At 39.1% G+C, this 21,257-nt stretch overlaps 1 protein-coding gene across 3 annotated transcripts in view; it reads left to right on the plus strand.

Annotated features, from left to right (window-relative positions):
- The first annotated feature begins 4,904 nt into the window (after positions 1-4,904).
- The window catches only part of RBM33 (RNA binding motif protein 33), an 89,537-nt gene continuing 73,184 nt past the window's right edge, over positions 4,905-21,257 (plus strand). For 2 of the 3 annotated variants that reach the window (XM_007433195.4, XM_007433196.4), the window contains exons 1-5: positions 4,906-5,171; positions 11,378-11,453; positions 14,853-14,898; positions 17,021-17,097; positions 19,516-19,825. In XM_007433195.4, coding sequence (XP_007433257.1) covers positions 5,141-5,171; positions 11,378-11,453; positions 14,853-14,898; positions 17,021-17,097; positions 19,516-19,825 — 540 coding nt within the window. In that variant the 5' untranslated portion in view covers positions 4,906-5,140. Of the gene's footprint in view, positions 5,172-11,377; positions 11,454-14,852; positions 14,899-17,020; positions 17,098-19,515; positions 19,826-21,257 lie in introns of all 3 variants that reach the window. The other variant, XM_025169822.2, reaches the window with a different exon arrangement.

Raw genomic sequence — 21,257 nt, forward strand, 5'->3', positions numbered from 1 at the left:
ATTAGGGAGGTTTCTTTCTGAGTTTCTCTGTCCTTTATGCAGCTGCGGGCTATGCCCCCTCTTATCTGATTGTTCCCTAGGCAGCATTTCTCCCCCCCCATCTCCCAAGGTCATTCCCACATACCATTACATCAGCTGATGGAGCATGGAACCCTGGGCTTCATCTGTGTTGCAATTTCCTTGTAAGGGCTGGTCTTGGGCTGCAATGTGAGTTGGTGAGGGGGCTTTTATTATTTAGTTTAGATGGGATTTTAGGGGGGTTTGCCTGGGAGCGGGGAGAGTCAATTTGGGTCTGATTAGGATTAGGCACAGGAGTTGAGTTTGACCTCCCTGACAGGGAGGAAAAACCATGCAATCTCCATTTTGTTTGTTAGATTTATTTTCTCACTACACTTGAAATTCAGATTATGCTGTTAGCACAACACTGGGTTTAATCACAACATTTTTGCTCCAAAAACATGGACATGCATATGAAAATGTCTAAAAGCTTAGGCTGAGGAGGATTACCTATTTCTACTTTCAGATTAAGTAGCTTTCTACGTGCTGTAAATGAAACAGATCTCACAAAAGGGCAATTTTTCTGATGTTTAGAAAACCATCATGAAGAAGCACTACAGAATCTCAAACTTGCTTCTCATTTAGTTCTGAGCTACAAATTTCAGTGGGCACGTATCTGAATGGCATTCAGGTTTACCCTCTTGGCTTGAGCAAGAACATAGAGAAAGAGATTTGATCTCGGAACAATCTGAAGAAATAAAGATCTCTATATTTGGAGGAGGTAGATTGGGCAAGGCTGAGATGGGTGGTGTGGAGAAAGTTGTTGAGGTCATGATGGAATTTGGTGAGAGATTCAATGCCATAGGTCCAGACGGTGAAAACGTCACCAACAAATCTCAAGTAAAGGAGGAATTTCAGGGAGTAAGAGTTGAGAAAGTGTTGTTCTAGGTCAGCCATGAGGTCGTTGGCATATTGTGGAGCACTGAGTGCACCAATGCTATGCCACTGCTTTGTAGGTATATGTTATTGACAAAAATAAAGCCAGCCTCTATCTAACTACAAAACAAGTCCATTTCCTTGATGCTATGATAAAACTACATTATGGACACATAAATACCACATTATCCAGGAAACCTACAGATGCCACACCTACCTACATACTTCCAGCTTCCATCTAGAGCATACTGCCAAATCTATCATCTGTAGTCAGGCTGTGTACTGTAACCACATTTGTTCTGACCCACTTGACAGAGCTGTTAAATTGATAGAATTAAACCAGGCATTCAGGAGACTGAATGAACAAGATCAATAGAAATCAGACATCAGCAAAATCAGGAGAGCCAGATTGATTAGCAGGGAGGATCTATTAAAAGACAGACTACAAACACCACTGATGGTCACCAACAGTTCAGCGCTCATACCACTCAAACACGTTATTAATAAGCTACAGTCCATACTGGACAATAACACTGCACTTTATCAGGTAGTGAATGGGAGTCTCATACTTGCATGCAGACAACCACTTAACCTGCACCAGATCCTGCAAAAAGCAACAGGACAATTATGCTAACATGGGAGTCAGATCCTGACACAACCCAGATGTCTCTTTTGCCCTCACCTTTACACCAACAGCATCATCGCAGCAACAACTTTACACATAAGATCAGAGGCAGCGTCAATTCTTCCTCTAATGTGATATATGCTATCATCTGCCAGCAATGCCCCTTTGAATTCTATATAGGACAAACAAGCCAAACTTTGCGCAAAAGAAATAATGGAAACAAATTTGACATCAGGGCTCAAAACAAGGACAAAGTCTTAAGAAAGTATTTCAGTGTCCCATTCCATTACAAATCTCAAAGCTGCCATTCTGAAAAAAAGCACAGTCAAGTGAGAAATTGAATTCACAAACATCAAAATGTCTCAGGCTGTCTCAGAAGATCTCCACAAACACAATGGGTTTTAACACATTATAATTATTAATTGATAAGGTATTTCTATCTCACATGAAGCCTGTATTTGTATACTAACTCCCTATTCTTCCTCACTCTTCCACCCTTCACCTCACCCCACCCCAATTTGAATCTTATGTTGGTTTAGCCACTCCATGCATCTGATAAAGTGAACTGTAGTTCATGAAAGCTTATGTCTTTCAATAAAATGTGTTAATCTGAAAAGGTATTACCAGACTGTTCTAATTTCATGCTTCAACATGAGCTTCCTGAATACCCCTGGCTGACCACACAAGGTTGGACTAGATGGGCCACCACCTTGATCCAGCAGGGCCTTCACCAAGTTGTAAGAGTTTCAAAAGAAGAGAATATCCGTAGCTCAGGGTTGAACTGTGGAGTCCTTGGTGCTCTCCGAGCTTGGTTGTTTGCTTGCAGACGTTTCATTACCTGACTAGGTAACATCATCAGTTCAACCCTGAGCTACAGATATTATCTTCTATTGGAAGGAGAACATAACTAGAAACAGGCCGAAATAGATGACTTGTGTGTTTTCTGAAGCATTTGACACCCATATGTGGTTCCAACAGAAGAGTGTTCAGACAAGCACAGATGCACTTGAGGCAACCCAGAACACCAGAAAAAGGAAACAGACCACCTATACAAACAAATTAGAAATGCAAGTCTATCGAAAAACCACCCACATTAGCCAAATGCTCCATTACCAAAATAACAACCCAACCTCCCACAAGAGGAGCTATATAAGAAAACTATTCAGACAAGCACAAACACACTGCAGCAACCTGGAACACAGAAAAAGGAAACAGACCGCCTATACAACATCTTCCAACAAAATGGATACTTATGGAACTTTATCAAAAAGTGCCTGACCACTCAACCCACTACAGCACAACCAACACAAGCTATAAACAGGGAGCAAACCCTACACTCACTAGCACTGATGATGTTACCTAGTCGGGTAATGAAACATCTGCAAGGAAACAACCACTTCAGAGAGCACCAAGAATCCCATAGTTGTAAGAATTTACCAGAATTCTTCGCATTCTCCTTCACTCAAAAGATGCTCATCCAGTTCAAGATATCACATTACCTGTTCTGCATCTCTCAAGCCTATGACTTTTGTTTAGAGGTCCTTTAATTAAAGGATTTAAACTAACAAGTGGACACTGATGTACTTTCCCCTTATCTTTCAGATAAAGACCTGCTGGGGGTATGTCTGATAAATCCTTATCTGAAAGATAAAATAGTCCACACAGAAGGCCTTATCGCTTAATTAAAACCTAGTACAATGGGCAATGAAGTCAATAACTGGTTATTGAAGAAAGCTCTTAAAAAAAAAATTCTGCCTTATGTCGGATGAGAATCTCTGTTAGTTCCCTTGTACTGTAGGGTGTGATATAATGGTTTGGATTATACCCATCTTCTTTGTGGAAAGGAACAAATTAATTAAAAACAAGGGTGAAAGTTAATATTGGCTGATAAATTAATCTGATGGCAGGGCGGGATAATCAATAGGACCTAGAGATAGGGTGCTTTGAATCCATTAGCACAAACCCATAGAGGCAGAGACCTTCCTTTCTCTGTTACCATAGAATGAATGCCAACTAACTTTACAAATACCGTTCACGAGAGTGATGCAAAACTAGACCACAAATGCAATTATTTAAAACCAGCTGTGGAATGTCAGAATCACAAATAATGCAATAATAGGAAACACGAGTATGATTTCTCCACTGCATGTCAACTGATTCCACCACAGATGAGAACTAATATGTGTACCCTAGTTATCCCATACGCAAGTCCTTTGTTTTCTCGTGGATCAGGAAAGTGAAGTAATTCCCTTAATTGTTTCTTTGACAGAGTGGTGGCATATCTACCTAGATCCCAGATTTAATCCCCAAATATCTTCTGTTAAAAGGATACCAACAGAGCTCAAGGCTCAAATGACTCAGCAAACTTGTTCAGGTATCACATGAAGCCAGGGTTTAACTATGGCTTATTGAATAAACCACAATTAGCTGCATTGGATAACACTCTAGGCCATAAACCGTGCTATACAAGCCACCAAAATCAGGTTAGAGCTTGGAATGTGTATGGCCACCAGATCTCACACCCTAGTGATGTGTGGCCTAGATGTCCACGCCTTTCTTCAAAAATTCATTTGTGTAATATTTGAATAAGGCTATTGATGTTTCTAAATATATGAATATCTTTTATCTGCCTAACTCCTGTTTCTAATTACGGGCTCAGATATTGGTCTCACGCATCATTTCAGCAGCTGGGTTTTTCCAAAGGACTAAACCAGTGTTTTTCAAACTTGGCAACTTTAAGATGTGTGGACTTCAGCTCCCAGAATTCCCCAGCCAGCCAATTCTGGGAGCTGAAGTCCACACATCTTAAAGTTGCCAAGTTTGAAAAACACTGGGCTAAAGGGTAAGTCGTTTGGGGAGAACAGAGCTTTAGTCTACTATGTAAAGCAGCCTTTGCGGCTGATAAAACTTTGCTTTATGATTTATGTGTTATGTGAATCCAGCCAATGGTGGCTTATTCAGCAAACCATGTTTAAAGAACCATTTTCAGGCCGAAGAACGATTATCCAGGCCTCCTCCCTAGAGTCACTGGCAGGACTCCAAATTACCGCCCCCCCCGCGCCATCGGTAGATAAATTCTCTTCCAACAGCTACAAAGATTCCACGCATGCGCCGCATTTATTTGCCATTGAATCGCCGGCTTCATTCTTCGCCCATTCTCCTTTGGCGCATGCGCCTTGCAATCCAGTTTTTTTTTGTCAGTATGATCATAAAGACAAGGGAAAGAGAGGCCCGTTTTCCTTGGCTTAGCGCAGGCGCCTAGAATCCGTGACGTCCTCGCAATGCCCTCCCCCTTCGCCCTCGCCCTGTCTCCAGTGCGGCACGTTGGCCAACCCGCCGAGTCCACCATCTTCCGCTCCGGTGCGGAACAGCCGATCTTCCAGTATCCCAGAGTACACCGCGGCGCTTCCAGCGGCGCTCCCCGTCCGTCTCCTCTGCGTTCCCGTCAGCAGCCGGCCGCCATGTTGTGCTAGCTTTACGATCCGCGGCTGGCGGTCGGCCTCGACGAGAGCAGCTCCCGGCGTCGGGAGAGGTAGGAGGGTTGCGGGCTTTTCACGCCGCGGCCTGACAGGATCCGACGCCATGGCAGCCGCTCTGGGAGGAGCAGGAGCAGGTACGGTGTCCCTTCTCGTCCTCCCGAGGCCGAGGGGGTGCGGCTGACGCGCGGGGAAAGCTGCGGGCCCCAGCCGGATGGTGGACGCTCCTGGGGGAGTGGGGAGAAGGCGCCACGGAAACGGGCGGGGGGAGGGGGGAGGGATGGCTGATCTCTTGCGCTACAGCGGGACAGATGCTGCTGTTTGAGCCGCCTGCGTGTGTGTTTACTCGCAAGAAGCCTCGCTAGGCTACGGAGGCATATCCTGCCGGGGGGGGTTGGATTGAGGGTCACCTGAGGAGGGCCTCCAGGGGTCCGAGGCGCTTGGACGAGAGAGGAAGCGGGAAGAATAGGGGGGTACCTGGAAGTGTCTCTTGGGGGTGGAAAGGAAAAGGGCCACGGGGTTGGTGGCAGGCCTTTGAGGGCTGGGGTTGGGGGGTTATTCGGGGGTAATGAAAGCGAGATAGAGGCATAGGACGTCGGAGGTAGACTAAAGTGTTTATGGAGGGGGTGTTATTGCGTCCCGTTTTTATTTCCTGTTTCCTTCCATTTGACCTTGTTCTTTTGAGGGAATTGCTATCCTCCCACCCTTCCTCGTGCATTTTTTAGCTACATTCAGATATAATGGTTGACATTTGTGTATTCTACTGCTGCAGAGGGCCTTAATTAGTAAAGGAGTATGAAGCTTTCAAATTAAGAATCTCTCTTTATTGCAAAAGTTCTTGCAATCCTGAATGGCATAAACTTCCTGTATCTTGAAAAGAGGTATAAAAGTTGAGCCGAACAGTTTGTTGCTTGCTTTTAAAATATTCACATTCAGCTCATACATCTTTCTTATCTTTGATCTGTCTCAGTCTTGCTTTGGTTCTGGACATGCTCCTTATATCAGTGTCTCCTTGCCATGTGTCTTACATATTTAAGTACTTTCAAATGTCATGAATAAAAAGCTTGTTACATATTAAGTCTGAATTTCTCATATGTGTTCTTGGATATTGGTCTTCTCCTGGTTGGTTTTGTAAATCAGAATTTTTTTGATATGTTTGGCCCAGAGCCTGCAATTCAGTATTTTTGTAATTTTATCAAGGTTTAAATAACTTGCTAGTTGTGTGATTTCATTACTTATGGTGTATATAAAACTCTAAAATTTTGTGTTGTAACAAAAGTGAAAAATAATTCAAATTAAATATTTTGTGTCTGTCTACAAGCAAGACTCAGAGTTTGCTGTAAAGTTTGTTTACCCATCTTGGATTTGCCTCTATATCTGTCAGCTTAGCCTCCTTTCCAGTACAATGTTGTTAATAAAGGATATAGAATAGGGCTGTGTTGCTGACCTGAGCATACACAGAATTAATATAATAGCTGTAAATTCACTTGAATTAAAACAAAACAGAACAGTCTTCCATGAAACATGGTATTCCTACTGGGAAAATACACTTTCTCTACAAAGTTAACACAACATATAGCTCTGTCTTATTTTAGATCAGACTATGTATCTTAGCTAGTATTTCTGCTCTGTTCGAGAATAGGTTATAGTCTGAAGCAACAGCCTTTTCTATTAACTTATTTTATTTGGACTTTATATATCCAAACTGTTGGTCTGTTATAGGCTATGTTCTTTGCTTAACCTTTACATCCTGTTAGACCTTTTGGACTGTTGGGGAAAGTTTTATTTTTGGAGATGAAATTTGAATTAGCCACATCTTTATACCCTCGCCTCCACAAACATTCATGCTGTTATTTTTTGTTGCCTGTTATGAATAAGAAAAAGGAAGAGGATTTGTTCTGAAGAGGGCTATCCTATAGCAGAGAGATGTGTTCTAGGTCATCATAATTGTAACTTAGTCACATCCCAGTACAATTAGCCTGTGGTTATTAACAGTATAAATTAGAAACATAAATTTAGTAATAATTACAAATGCATACCAAATTAACTAGCCACAATGTAAAATAACAACACTACCTAGACATGTAGACATTTTAGTAGCCAAGTCCTAGGAGAGGAAAGCTAGTATCAGAATAAATGTTATAGGTGTTACGTTATGTACCCAGAGCTGGGCCACTTGGACTGTTGGGTTTTATGTTTTTCTTTTTTGGATTTAAAATATAACTATGCTTATATAGTTACGTAGATGAGAAACTGATGTGATCTATAGAGTGCCTCCACTTATGTTCACGATTTGTGTTCTAAATAGATAAGAAGTTACCTATTTTAGTAGAAATATAGCAAAAACACTTTTGTTTTGTAAGAATCCTCATGTTATGATGCATAGTGTCTGGTGCTCTTGTAGCTACATGTTATAGAAGGAAGAAGGGGACACATACTTACAAAGGCTTCTCTGACAAGAGATGCACGTATTGCTGGATGGCTGTCCTGAGCTATCGATCTGTTGTTGGCTTTTGGGATTCCAGATGCGCCTAATAAAATGAGAGAGCCAAATACCAGGTATACTTGCTTCTGATGGAAGAGCAGACATCTGATACACTCCACAGGGAAGTTTTTTAGCCCACCTACCAAGACTGTAAAGTATAATTCTGCCATATAAATGTTAAAATATTGGTTGAACTTGGAAGGCCTGTCTTCTATTAGTCTAAATTGCTTCCAGATCTGCTGCCTGAATTCTTCTAGAAACACATATTTCAATTAATTAGTCCTGACTCTCAGCTGATATAAGGTGCTTTGGGAACTTATTGTAAGATATAACATAGGAGAACATGTAGTAGGAAGATAAGAGAGGATATTTGAAACTCACTATTCTGTCTTCATATATTTGTTTCAAGTTTCTTGCAGTTTGAATTGTTCTTGTCAGAGTTGACTTGGCTAGTTTTATTCCTCCTTTGCATTTTTAAGTCCATACCTGAACCTTTAAAAAATGTAGATATAAAGCTGTTTCCTCCCAGTATGATGAAAAACCTTTCACTACTCCAGTAGTGAACTACTCCAGTATATATTAGTGGAAAACTGGAATTCTGGTATTGTTAGTGCAGGAAATACTTGGATGGTGGAAATTGTATTAGATATTAGACCATGTCTCCCATTGCTGTAGTCGCTGCTAACCACAGTATTGTTTGGTGTATTTGGTAAGAATAAGAGCTTTATCATTAGGCACCCTGTCCCTTTAAAAGAAATTGTGCCACTCAGATTCTTTTCTTCGAACTAATCAGATAACTGTTAGACTTTGATACTACTGAATTTGAATACTTGGCAGTGTACTAGATTCTATTTTAGAGAGCTTTATTAAGTGAAATAGAACACAAGTTATGAATTTGGCTTGTTTATCACAAACAATGCTATTGTGTATGATTTAGCTATTTAAAGTACATTTGAACTGCTAAACCTAGAAACTCATTTAAAATGAGTATATTATGCTTTAACATAACATAAAATGGTCCCTGCTAAATCAGACCAAATGTTGATTTGGTCCAGCTTCCTGTTTTCCACTATGGCTAGCCAGATATGTCTGAGATGCCCACAACCAGAACATGAGGACAATATAATCTTGGTTTATGTTTTCCAGCAACCGTTTTATTACCATCAGGTCTAATAGCCATTAGTAGCTTTATCCTCCATGAATTTGTCCAGCCTCTTTTACAGCTAACCATGTTTGTGGTATCATCCCATCATAAGGAAGTGGATTCTGTAGTTAAAAGAAGAGCTTCATCTTGCCTGTTGTCAGTCTGCCACTATTCAGCTTCACTGGGAAGTTTGGAGGTTTCAACATAAGAAAAGAGAGCAAAACTCTTCATTCTATTCATTTTCTTAATAAAAGTGTTAAGAGTTGTAGTTCAGCATACTTGGAAGATATCCAGTTAAAGAAAGCTGGCATATTGTGTTCCTACCTTCCTTTCTCTGAAAGGAAGCCATGAAACAGAAGCATTGTTAAGAGTCTTCATGAATTTGTACATCTATTGGTTAAATATATATTCCAATGCACTGTTATTATAGAAGCCATTGCATAAATTCAATTGCATAAAGCGAGTATTGAGTAGTACAAGAAGTGATCTATCTTAATAAGCTTAAAATTAAGATGCCTAATGCCCTAATTAATCCTGAACAGTGCATGACTTAGATTTCAGTAAACATATTTATTTCACCTTATTTGTGCGCCACCCATTTCAGTAGACTTTGGCAGCCTGTAGCAGTAAACCATAATTACCAGATAATATAGGAACCAGTATTCTTATTACTTTTTCTTGACGGCCAAAGTATGATCTCCTGTTTTTGGAACACAATAAAGGAAGGAGACATTTTAATTTCGGAGAGAAAAGAAGGAAGAATTCCAAAGGGTGGAGGCAACCACAGAGAAACTTGTTTTGTGCTGCCATTGCCTAACCCATTGGGGGAAAGCGATGATTTCATTAATCACCAGCATACTTTCCTCAGTAGAATGCACAGACTAGGGAAATTCTACTTCAGAAGACAGTCCTGTAAAAAACAAAGACCCCAAACCATAGAGGGCTTTATAAACAATGACCAGCATGTAAAATTGTACCCAGAAGTGTACTGATATCCAGTGCAGCTCTTGCAAGATGGGGAAAATTCTGTTAAACTGGACACTGGCCCCATCAACACTTAGGCTGCTGCAATTTGAATCAGTTGCAGTTTCTGAGTAGACTTCATAGGAACTAATAAATTAATTGTAATATGATAAGAGCATGAGTGATAGTCACCAGAATATCCTGTTTCAGAAACTATTGCTGGGCAAAGGGTCTCCTGGCCATTGTCTCCACCAGCTCTCCAGCTGGAGTTATGAGTCCAGAACTTCCACCAGCTCCTTCCAGGAGATTGTAACTGCAACTCTGTCATAGCCTAAAGATTATTCTGAATTCAAGTGACTTCTGGATAAACAGAGTCTCCATCTTGCTGGGATTTAATTTGATTTCATATATAGGATTGTAGTGTAAAAGAGATTTCTAAATAATAATTAGGTAAGTAATACTTGTTGAAGGTTTTTAGTGAAGATCGTCTAAATACATGTACCTGAAAATACTGTTTGAAACACTATGTTGTGAATGCCCATCAGCACTCTGCAATTAACCCAGAGTTGCCAATAGTTATTAGAATTTTAAAAAGGAATTTCTGTTCCTAAATCAGGGATAGGCAGCCTAGGATGTTTTGGACTACAGTTTATATAATTTCTAATAATTGGCTATATTGGATGGGTTTATGAGTATTATAGTCAGATTACCCAGATTGCAGCAAATTATTTATCTTTTCCTTGAAGAGTCAGGTCTGGTCCAGAGTTGTTGGATAGCCAGAGTCTTGTAAGAATTTGGGTTTGTACAAATCATAAGCATTATCCAAACAGATTAATTTTTAGGAATCTTTCTGAATATTAGATTAAAAACTAGTTTTTACTACATAAATTTTTATATATTAGAGTAAGAGGTGAATATATTCTCTATCTATACCTGCACCAAGGAAAATCGGAAGCTACTCTTTTTTTCTTATGCTCCCTCTTCTTACCTGCCCTTCTTTTTCTTTCTCCCTTTTTTCTCCTTCCTTTTTTCTTGATTTTTCTGTATTAGCTTTTTTTGGAAAACATAATAAAATTTGTATTAAAAAAAAAGAATTTGAGTTGATGCCATTGAAACACTAGAGCTAGTTAACTGATTTGCTTTAAGCAATGACAACAGGCCTATTTTAACATCTGAGCAGAGCAGCCACTGGTATCATGAGGCAGTTTGGGACAATCAGGAGTGATATTTATGGGACATTGTAGTATATGTTTTTAGTTATATTATAAAATGTAGAAATAAAAAACTATAAAAGTCTGTAAAATGTTGTGCTTGATCGGAAGTCTCTAAAACAATTCCATTCGCTTACATCAGTTTTCTTTCCCATTGTAATCAATGAAGGAGAAAACCTAAAGCCCTTTGCTGTGCCACAGGGAAAAAAAATAGCCAGAAGTGTTTTAAATGGGGAGTGGGTACAATAATTGGTATTAGATTTTTCTGCATTTTGTTTATGTTGCAGATGCCAGTCTGTAGCATTTGCTCTTCATTTCCATTTGTACAACTTTCTTACAAAAACATGGATTTATTTATGATGATGCCCAGCAGTATCTCTTATCTTGCTTAAAAAAAAAAAAAGATTAAAAGCAATTTAAAAGAAGCTGTTCTCCTAGAAGGATAGTGGGTGATTCCTAAGAAGAATATCAGTACTGCTGCCTTAGAATCCAAACATTTGTTTCACGTTCTGCAAATCATTAAATGTCTTCTGTTTATAGATGATGACTTTGATCATCATAAGCCTGGTGCAGAAAGGTCTTGGAGAAGGAGAACTGGAGATGAAGATTTGGATAGGTAAGTTTTTTTTTTCCTTTTATGCTGAGATGTTTTTGGACTGTATGTTATTTGACTTCACTATTTCACATTCTAACTTACAGGGTTTTGAAAATATACAAATACAGACATTAATGAGTTTGTTTATCTGCCATGTGCATATCTGATAATTGTGGGGAAGTGTGTGGCAGGCAGTGAGCAGGGACCGCTTTCTTTAATCGGGGTTGCAGTTTGCTGTGAAATACATGGGGGGAGTCCATGGAGCTAAATAAAAAATGAGCAATATGTTACATTTTTGCCATCTATCTATAAATTCCTATTTACACCTAGTTATATATAACTGTTCATACTTGAATTTATACTCCTGTATATAACACATGCTCACGAGCACCCATTAATATTTTTTTAAGTAAGCCTGTCTGTTGGAATCAGTGGGTAAAGAAATTCTGTGGACAAATGAGGAAGCTCAGCAGATCCTATGTACGTTGTGATGTTGTCTCTTCCCACCCTCCCCCCACTTTAGAGCCTGAAGACATGAACAAATATATTACAATGAACATTTCATTGTACATTAAAACCTGGATTTAATGGACCTTAATTTAGTGGACAAATTGGATGCAGTGGACAAAATTTGAAGTATTGGACAAAGACGGTTTTAACTGAAATTTTACTGATGTTTCTGGGAAGGTATGGGGGAGGTCACTGGGATGGATAGGCCAGGGACTTATGCTGTTCTGTGACATTAGCAGTGACAGGGTGGGGAAGGTCAGGGGCTTGGTGAAGAAGGGGCTGATTGCACACTTTGAGTCTGTTTCTTTGTAGTTGTTGGGCTTCTACTGCAAGCCTGGGCAGTGGCAAAGGAGGCAGTTTGGTGCCTTTGGTTATGAGTGGCTGCAGGAAAGCAGTACTCTGGGAACATATTATTCCCCCAGCAGCAAGTGGTAGAATGGAAGGAAGGATATTAAAAGAAAAGAGTACACTTTGTGCTCTTTCCTAATACTTTGCTCGAACACATGCATCTTTCACCCTCCACTTGCAATGCAGCAGGGCACTTTAAAGTTGGGTTATGTGGGGTTGTGCAGGTGTCCCCAACCCCCAGCTTGAAGGCCCAAGGTGTACTTTTACATATGTATAACATGGCAGATTTTATTTTATTTATAGTATTGAATTTAGAGGACACCTGACTCCAGATGACTCTGGGCAGCTTACTTGTTAAGATAAAAAGCACTAAAAACAAAAAGAAAATAATGAAAGGAAGAAACAAACACAACACCCCAAAGAAAAACTGACGGGGGGCTCAGTAGCCACCGCATCCCCAAGTCTGGGAGCAAAGCCAAGTTTTCAACAACTTTCAGAACACCATCAGAGTGGGGGTCCTATTGATCTCTGGAGGGATGCTGTTATAAAGTGTGGGTGCTGCAGCAGAGAAGACATACCTCCTAGGGGCTGATAGATGACTCTGTTTAATTGAAGGGCCCTGGAACGTGCCCTGTTGGTCCAATCTAATGTAGCAGGTACATTTTCTGTTCCTTGCCTTGCCTTGCCTTGATGCTCTTTTGTGAAATCATAAACAGCTGATAATATTTTAAGGCCTCCTTCCCCAATTTGATATCCTCCATATGTTTTGGGTGTGCATTTCAAGAAGTATCAGCATGGCCTGGAATTCGGAGAACTTCAGTCCTGACACATCTGGATGGCATCAAGTTGCTTTAGTAATTTAATGAAAAGTATATATTTAGCCACATCTAAGGGTACTGATTGCTTTCTTGGAATTGGATAGTAAGGAGCAATAGAACTGGACACCATCATTTTATAGATTACACTCTACAACTCTGTTGACCTCTCCCAGTGGTTTTATTTAGATGTTGAACAAATAGGAGAGAGGCACCACCCCTTCACTTAAGGATACATTTACTACTGTCCGTACCCAGCTTCCTATCACCTCCTTGGCCACCTTCACCAACCAAGTAGGACAGAGATCTAATCCACAGGTGGCAGAGTTAAAATCACAGAGGACCATGTCTGTTTCATCAGGATCCACAGGTTCATACTGATCCCAAATAACTGACAGATCAATTTATTTGTTTATTTCTGCTGCCCGCCTCAGAGCAGTGACTCAGGGCAGCATACAAATTAAAACAATTCCTCAATCCAAATGTCCAAGGTTAAAACAATAATCCCAATTTATATAAAAAGCAAGTTTAATCAACGGAGCTCACCCAACCTTCTGACGTAAATGCCTGGGGGAACAGCCAGGTCTTCAGAGCATTACAAAAGCTTAAGTTCCTTACAGTGGCTGAGCAAACAGTCTTCTGGCTCAGTTTTCTTTAAAAGGGACTGAGTAACTGTAAACAATGTTGTGGGATGGTTTTCCATGGATGAAGTAAGAGTAGAGGAGTAAACTTGATGCTTATCTTAGCATCACAGTATAGGATCACCATTGAGGTCTTGCCTGTGTTTGACCACGTTCATTTTTCAACTTACACTAGGATTGTTCCAGGAGTCTCTTCTGTCACTCCATTTCCTGGAGCTCATCAAAAAACCAAGGTGCTCCCATGGATTGGTGACTAGGGAGAGGTGACTCGGCACCAATCCTATCAAGCACTGCTGCTGACCTCTTATTCCAGAACTAGCTACCAGAATTTTGGGAAACTTCCCAAATGGTAACTGACAGGTTCCATTAGGCAACTGGAACGGACTGACTAAGTAGGTCCTCCCTCTATATGGAAATCCATTATGTTTGTTAATTCTGTGGCAACCAGTGAGTAATCTGACCATGACAAGGGTCTGATGGAAATGTCCCACACTCTTAGCTAATTTTTCACCTGGGGGGTTAATTAAAGTTTAACCATCTTCCTTTGGCTGATGCTTGATTGATTATGTGCCATCAAGTCAGTGTCGACTCTTAGTGACCACATAGATAAATTTTGTCCTTGACAATCTGTCCCTAACTTGGTCTTTCACGTCTCCCAATGGTGCCCCCATCGCCACTGTAACTTGTCCGTTTTGCTGCCGGTTGTCCCCTTCTTCTCTTTCCTTCTACCTTTCCTAGCATTAGAGCCTTATCCAGAGAGCTGGGTCTTTACATAATGTGCCTAAAGTAGGCTGATGTTTACAACTGTCTTTATGCAGAACAACTTTACATTTTTTTCATTAAGGTTTAAGCTGTAGGAAACTGTACCTTCCTTTGGAATTAATCAGAATTCTCAGTTTACATTTAGCAATTCTCCTTCTCTGCTTTAGTTGACTTAAGTATAGAAATGGGAATTTCTCATTATCTGAAAAATGAGATTACCCTCTTTTTAGTCTGCATTGCTGTTGAGACCCTCAACTATATTTTGAGTAAAGTAGAATGATATGAACTGCTGCATTTTTGCCACTCTTTTGAAGAATTGACTACTGTATCTCTTTCTCTTCTAGTGAATTAGAGGATGACTTGCTAGGAGAAGATTTGACTGGCAAAAAGGTAATTAAGAAGCCTGTTTAAAGTATATGCTTGCATATATGGGAAAAAACTAATTTGACTACTTTACTTTGTATTTAAACCACATTGGTGAAACTCCTGACTGTCTAGAATCATCTGTTCTCCTGCTGTTCCGATAAAGAACTCCAAATGTTCTTTTGGAATATTCTAGCAAGATGAAAGTACTGCCCTGCCTGTTTATTTATCAATTCATTTTTATTAATTTATGTCTAAGTACAGTACAAAACCTGTTTTTTCCCACAACAGCAAAAAGTCTGGAGGTCAGTTGAGTGAAAAAATTCTTGGATCCAGGACAATTTTTATATTGTCTACCCACCACAGATCCCTTCTGGGGATTATTCTTTCCAGATCTCAGAAAGAAATAATTGAGGGGGAGGCAAGAGGGAGACTCTGGTGTCAGATTTCCTCTTTCAAGACTGGAGACTTATTTGACCTCGGAAGGGAAAATCAAGGAAACGTGTGGTCCCTTGCAAGCTTCTAAAATCAGTTCAGTCAAATTGATTAAATCATATTAACAATTATTTCGGGTTTTTTAAATGACATTTGTTGGCTTCAGAATAATCATGGGTTCTATGATTAAACTTAAATGTTTAATTCAATCTTTAAGTACAATACTCTTCTTGTTTCCTCTGATGTTTTAGTTTACAGGTAGTTCTTGCCTAACGACCACCATTGGGACTGGAATCTTGGTCATTGAGTGAAGCAGTTGTTAAGTGAGATGCCCATGTAACTGCTTTGCTCAGTGACTGCAATCTGGGCACTCACAGTTGCGGTCATTAAACATTCTCCCAGGTTGTTAAGTGGACAGAACGAAAGGGCTGCCTGCCCTTTCACTCTCAAAGCCCACTGAAGGATTTGCTCTCCCCTCTGTGGACAGAGGGGAAATTTTTCCTGGAGCTGGAGGAACAGAGCTCAAATCTTAAGGATTTGAGCTCTGTGCCTGCCCACCACTGATAGAGGAGGGGAAACTTCCCAGCGGTGGGCAGATATGGAGCTCAAATCCTGAAGATTTGAGGTCCGTTCCTTCACACTGCTGTGAAGGAATGGAGCTCAGATCTTCAGGATTTGAGCTCCATTCCTGCGCATTGCTGCATCCCCTCTGCTTGCACCCTTCCCTGCCGGCTTCCAATGGGGAAGCCGGCAGAGAAGATTGCAAATGGTGATCACATGATCGCGGGGTGCTTGGCAACCAGTCATAAATGCAAGCTGGTTTGCAAGCGCCTGAAATGTGGCCACATGACTGCATGGGAGGTGGCATGACATTTTATGACGGCTGGAAGTGCTTTACAGGCCATAAAACACCCTTTGCGAGGCTGTCATAAGTTCAAACCATCATTAAATGGTCCATCGTTAAACAAATGGTCATTAAGTGAGGACTACCTGTATACAGTTGCTTTGGGAGCTGTCTTTCCTTCTCCTTTCATGTTCAGTTCTGTTAATAATTTTTGTAGCTCCTGCCTTTAATTGCTAGGATGAATTTAGAACTGTGCCTATATATTTTACATAAATAATTTCAGTATTCAGTGTGCGTATGTCTTGATCTGCTTTTTTTCTATAGATAGAAATAAATATTAACAACATGATTAGCAGATTGGAAATAATTCAAAGCAGTGTAAGACTCATCCCAACCCTTACAGATTCATTGCTGTTCTCTGAACTCTTTTCAGTTTCCTCACACTTAAACCCCAATTTTTTCTCATTTTTTTCCAGTTAATAGCCTTTAGGATGAAGCTGTTGAAAATGATAGAACTTGTATGCATGTTCCAACACTTGTTAAAATGCTTTTTTCCATCTCAAAAGAATTCAGGTTATTGTTCCAAGGTTATATATTTAAATATTTTGATATTTAATATACTGCTTCTATATTCAATATCAAACATGGTGTTTATATAAACTACTGTATACTGTAATGAGACTTTTTTTAATTTTTTGCTGCCTGCTGCTGTTGGAATTTTTTTTCCCAATGGCTTCTTTTTTATTTTTTGGTGTTCGGTTCTGTCAAGTCAAACTTAATGAGCCTGCTGCTTTCTGAATATACCTTATAAAATTACTGTCACTCCCTTGAACATTATATATTTCAAGGTTTGTTTTTTTTCAATTTTAGACTCCGTCAGATATGTCAGATGAAGAACTGAATGATGATCTTTTGCAAAGTGATAATGAAGAGGATCAACATTACAGGTTTGTGTTTTGCCGCTTAAGCCAAGTAATGTAACTTGTTTTCTGGATCAGTACATTCAGATTAGTTATTTGTATTCTTATGCTAGAAAAGCACGTGTAATGTGCTGTTAGGGATAAGAAGCATTAACTTTTGATTAATGTTAGAAGTGATACATGAACACTGTTGTTTCTGTGCAAGTAAATGAATAGGAATTCAAGTTGTTTTTGGCTGAGTATTAAAACAGAAAATAATGGTAGAATAGGACCCGATTTCCCAGATGCATTCTTTCAGAGCTGTGGTAAACTCATCAAAAAATTTAATATTGCTTCCAGGAATTCCTTAGGAATAGCTATTTTAATGAGAAATTCTAATTATATAATTTTTCTTTGATGTAAGTATTAAGACTGTAGCTGATTAAAAAAAAACTTGTGTTAAAATGCCTCCAAGAAGAAAGAGAAGGCCTCTTCTAAGAGGATGCCTGATCTGCTACATGCATGCATAATCTTAACTGCAAAGTTGAATTAAGAACTGCTGTTTTATTCATTTGCATTAAGAATAAATGTGTACAATTAATCATGTTTTTTAATTCAATGGCAGTGTTAAATTTCTTGGGTACATTGTCAAGATATTTTATCTTTTCACCATCTTGTTAGCTTTGAATATACATCTTTTCTCATCTACCTGTTGATGGAGGAAAATAAGACAATTCAACCAGTGAGCTTCTGCAGGATTTTTCTTTGAGTGCTTGTTTAAGAGTTTTCCCTGAAGTGCTCTGAGTTTTTCTTTTGAGTGCTCTGAGTCTTAAAGGAGTTGTGGCAGTACAATTTTATTTAAGTGGGTTTCAGAACTCTGTTGTATCAAAACACTTAGAATCTTTGTGACGCATTATCTTCTCCTGTTACACAATCAAGTGAGCATATTGAAATATGTATGTTCATACAGAAAAGCAATACAGATCAGTGTGGTTGCAATTAGTTCTTTTAGATGTATTGCCTGACACATTAAAGCAAAGCATTGTTCTTATTTCTTTCTCATTTGCATAAAACAGTGTTGTCCAAACTTGGCCACTTTAAGATGAGTGGACTTCAACTCCCAGAATTCCCCAGCCAGCATGGCTGGCTGGGGAATTCTGGGAGTTGAAGTCCACTCATCTTAAAATGGCTAAGTTTGGACAACACTGCCATAATAGGTCAATCCCTGATGTTTTGTAGAAAGTTTTGAGTTTTAACTGTCTTTAATCAATCCTGTCTATGCTAAGAATTCCTTGGCAAAGCAGAACTACTAATTAAAATATACCAAAACCATATGAAACTATCATATTTATATTTCAGAAGGCCACATAACAACAAAACAGTTGTGACATTGAACTCCTTATTCAGGACTCAACTTGCTCAGAGGTGATTTATAGGCACAACTCAGTGTAACAGCTGAATTCCAGTCTCACCAACTTTACACCCAGGACAGAACTGCATCTTTGAAACTTGTCTGGCTATAACTGCTTTCTAATTTGTTCATTTCCATGACTTTTACATGCCATGTTTTTTGTGATTAACAACTTGAACTGGCATTGGGAAGATCCAAGTTTAGTTCCATCTTCAGCCACGGCAGCTCGCTGGGTGACTGAACTAATCACTCTCTCTCATCCCAGCCTACCTCACAGGGTTGTAGTTGTGGGGGAAAAAAAGAAGGAGAAAGTGCCCCTTACGCCCCTTTGAGTTCCTGAAGTGCTGACAGGATATAAACAAACAATAAATAGTTTTTGGAGAGAGAGAGTAAAAATAATCTTATGGATAATTATTACTTCATGCATTGAAAGTTGGTATGTTTTATTGGACAAAAAAACAGGAATTCTTTTTTAATTGGCTGAATTGATAGGCTTTTATGGAAATTTTTATCAGAAAACTTGTAATTGCTCTTCAGATTTTAGATAGGACCTGTTGAGGACACAACTCAGATTGGAGATACTGATGCTTATAAGGACTAAATGCAAATTCTTCCATATTCAGGCATACCCTTTTGAAAAATATTTCATTACAGTAACTGAAAAATCCAAAGTATTGGTGCTTGGCAGTATTAATGTAGCTAATAGAATGGGTAACTAATGTTGCACTAAGTAGGAAACAGATGCCAGTCTCCTTCTGTGTATATTTGTTAGCCTGGGATTTAAAACTGAATGCAGCTTACTCAGTTGCCCTGTACTTCTTGCCAGGCTAACCTGATAGAACATATGGTTGGTCCCTTTGCTCAAATAGCCCACTATTGGTGATAAACAGTGATATAAGTATGCATATTATGAATTTGTGGCATGAAGTCAAATTGATGCATAAATTAATTTTTTTTTACTTAATGTGGAAAGTGTTGCATTCCATGCAAGATCCATGCACTTAGTAGTAATGTGTTGATTTCAATTAAAAACAATATTTTTTGCTGTATTGTAGTACTCAAGATGTCGCTATGAGTCTTAATGCTGCATCTAGCATGGTTACATCCTTTGAGCTGTCAGAGAATGCTAATGACCCATCTATTGAACAAGACTTGGAGTACGAACAAGGGGAAGATGAAATTGGTTATGACAAATCAGACATGCCTGAAGAGTATGCAGAGGAGTATTCAGAAGGACAGTATGAAGGCCAAGAGGCTGAGTTGACAGAAGACCAAATAGACTATGGGGAAGATCAGGGTGAAGAAGAGAATTATAATGATGAAGTGCTGGATCTTGAAATCAATGAACCTCTAGATGAATTTCCAGTGAGTTTTTTCCCCCCCATTTTAGTTTTTGAGATAACATTGCTGCACATGCTTAGGTTTTTAGACTGATTTGAAATCTGTTTACCTCCCTTGGGACCAGAGCAAAATTAGACCTATTATCACTGTCTGCCAGTTTCTTTATCTAAGCTGTGACAAAGTTTGTGTTGACAGCTTGTTTGGCTGTAGGTAATGCTCTTTTGTCATTTTGGAAGGCAGTTGAGAATCATGACCTTGAAGATTGTATCCTTAAGGAAGAAAACAGCTTTGTGTGGTGGAGACACAGTGCCAATTGTTAGAAGTACTTAATGCAAAAGCTTTTATCCAGGCTTTAGACAAGATCTGATAGAGTCCTTCGAAGGTGAAAAGATTATTGACCTGCTAAAGACATCTTTAAGGTGCTAATATTCCAAAGTGATTGATGTTCTGCTCACTCATTTCCACCCTCCCCTTTTTTTGTAATTGAGAACTGTCTAAACCTGAATAAAGAGATTTGAGGTTACTTTAGAACATGTCACATATATAATTTGTTTCAGTTTCAGTGATTTGCTGCATAGATTGCTCTGAGTTGAAATGAGAATAGATTTATTGCCATTTATTAGAAGTATTTCTCAATTAAAAAACCCTAGCAAATGTCAGTGGATTTACTGATCCTTTATCTTTGCTTTAAATCTTATGTGTAAATCATATAATAAAATGCTGCATGTTACTCTTAGATGCATATGACATAATAAATGGGAAAGTACATTTCATGGAAAATAAAGGTATTATATTACTCTCAAATTAGTCAGACACTTAATTAAAATCTGAAATCCTACATTTTAAAGGAATTAATGTGAGCTGTCACATCATTGTGCTGTGTAAGATGCTCTGGGAGCAATTAATTTTTATTTTATTTTTTTGCTGGTGTAGGATAAATATGCTTTAAATAAATAGATGTAATTTTTCCTAGCTCACATTTTTTAAAAACTGCAGTAATTATACTGTAGTAATGTTAGTTTCATGTATTAAAATCTTAAGTGTTTTTGTCTTCTAAATTAACTACTGATGCAAAAAGTAAATAATTATATCACATGGATTTAATTTTAATTGTGCTGTTTGGGATTGGTTGCAGACCTAGATCTCAGTTATGAATGCCAGTTTGTTGTAGTGGTTAAAGTATCAGACTAGAAACCGGGAGATGGTGAGTTCTAGTCCCGCCTAGGCACAAAGCCAGCTGGGTGACCTTGGGCCAGTCACTTTCTTTCAGCCCTAGGAAGGAGGCAATGGCAAACCACTTCTGAAAAACCTTGCCAAGAAAACTGCAGGGACTTGTCTGAGCAGTCTCCAAGAATCAGATGCGATTGAACGCATTAAAAAAAAATTCAGTTATTTTAAGATGAAAGTGGTTTCGTATTTCATCCTTCATAACCTGTTTATAATCATGTAGATTCCA

This window comes from Python bivittatus, unplaced genomic scaffold (assembly GCF_059951505.1).
Source record: "Python bivittatus isolate LINGU-HERP-01145 unplaced genomic scaffold, Pbiv_v1 ctg000610_np1212, whole genome shotgun sequence".
Taxonomy (NCBI): Eukaryota; Metazoa; Chordata; class Lepidosauria; order Squamata; family Pythonidae; genus Python; species Python bivittatus.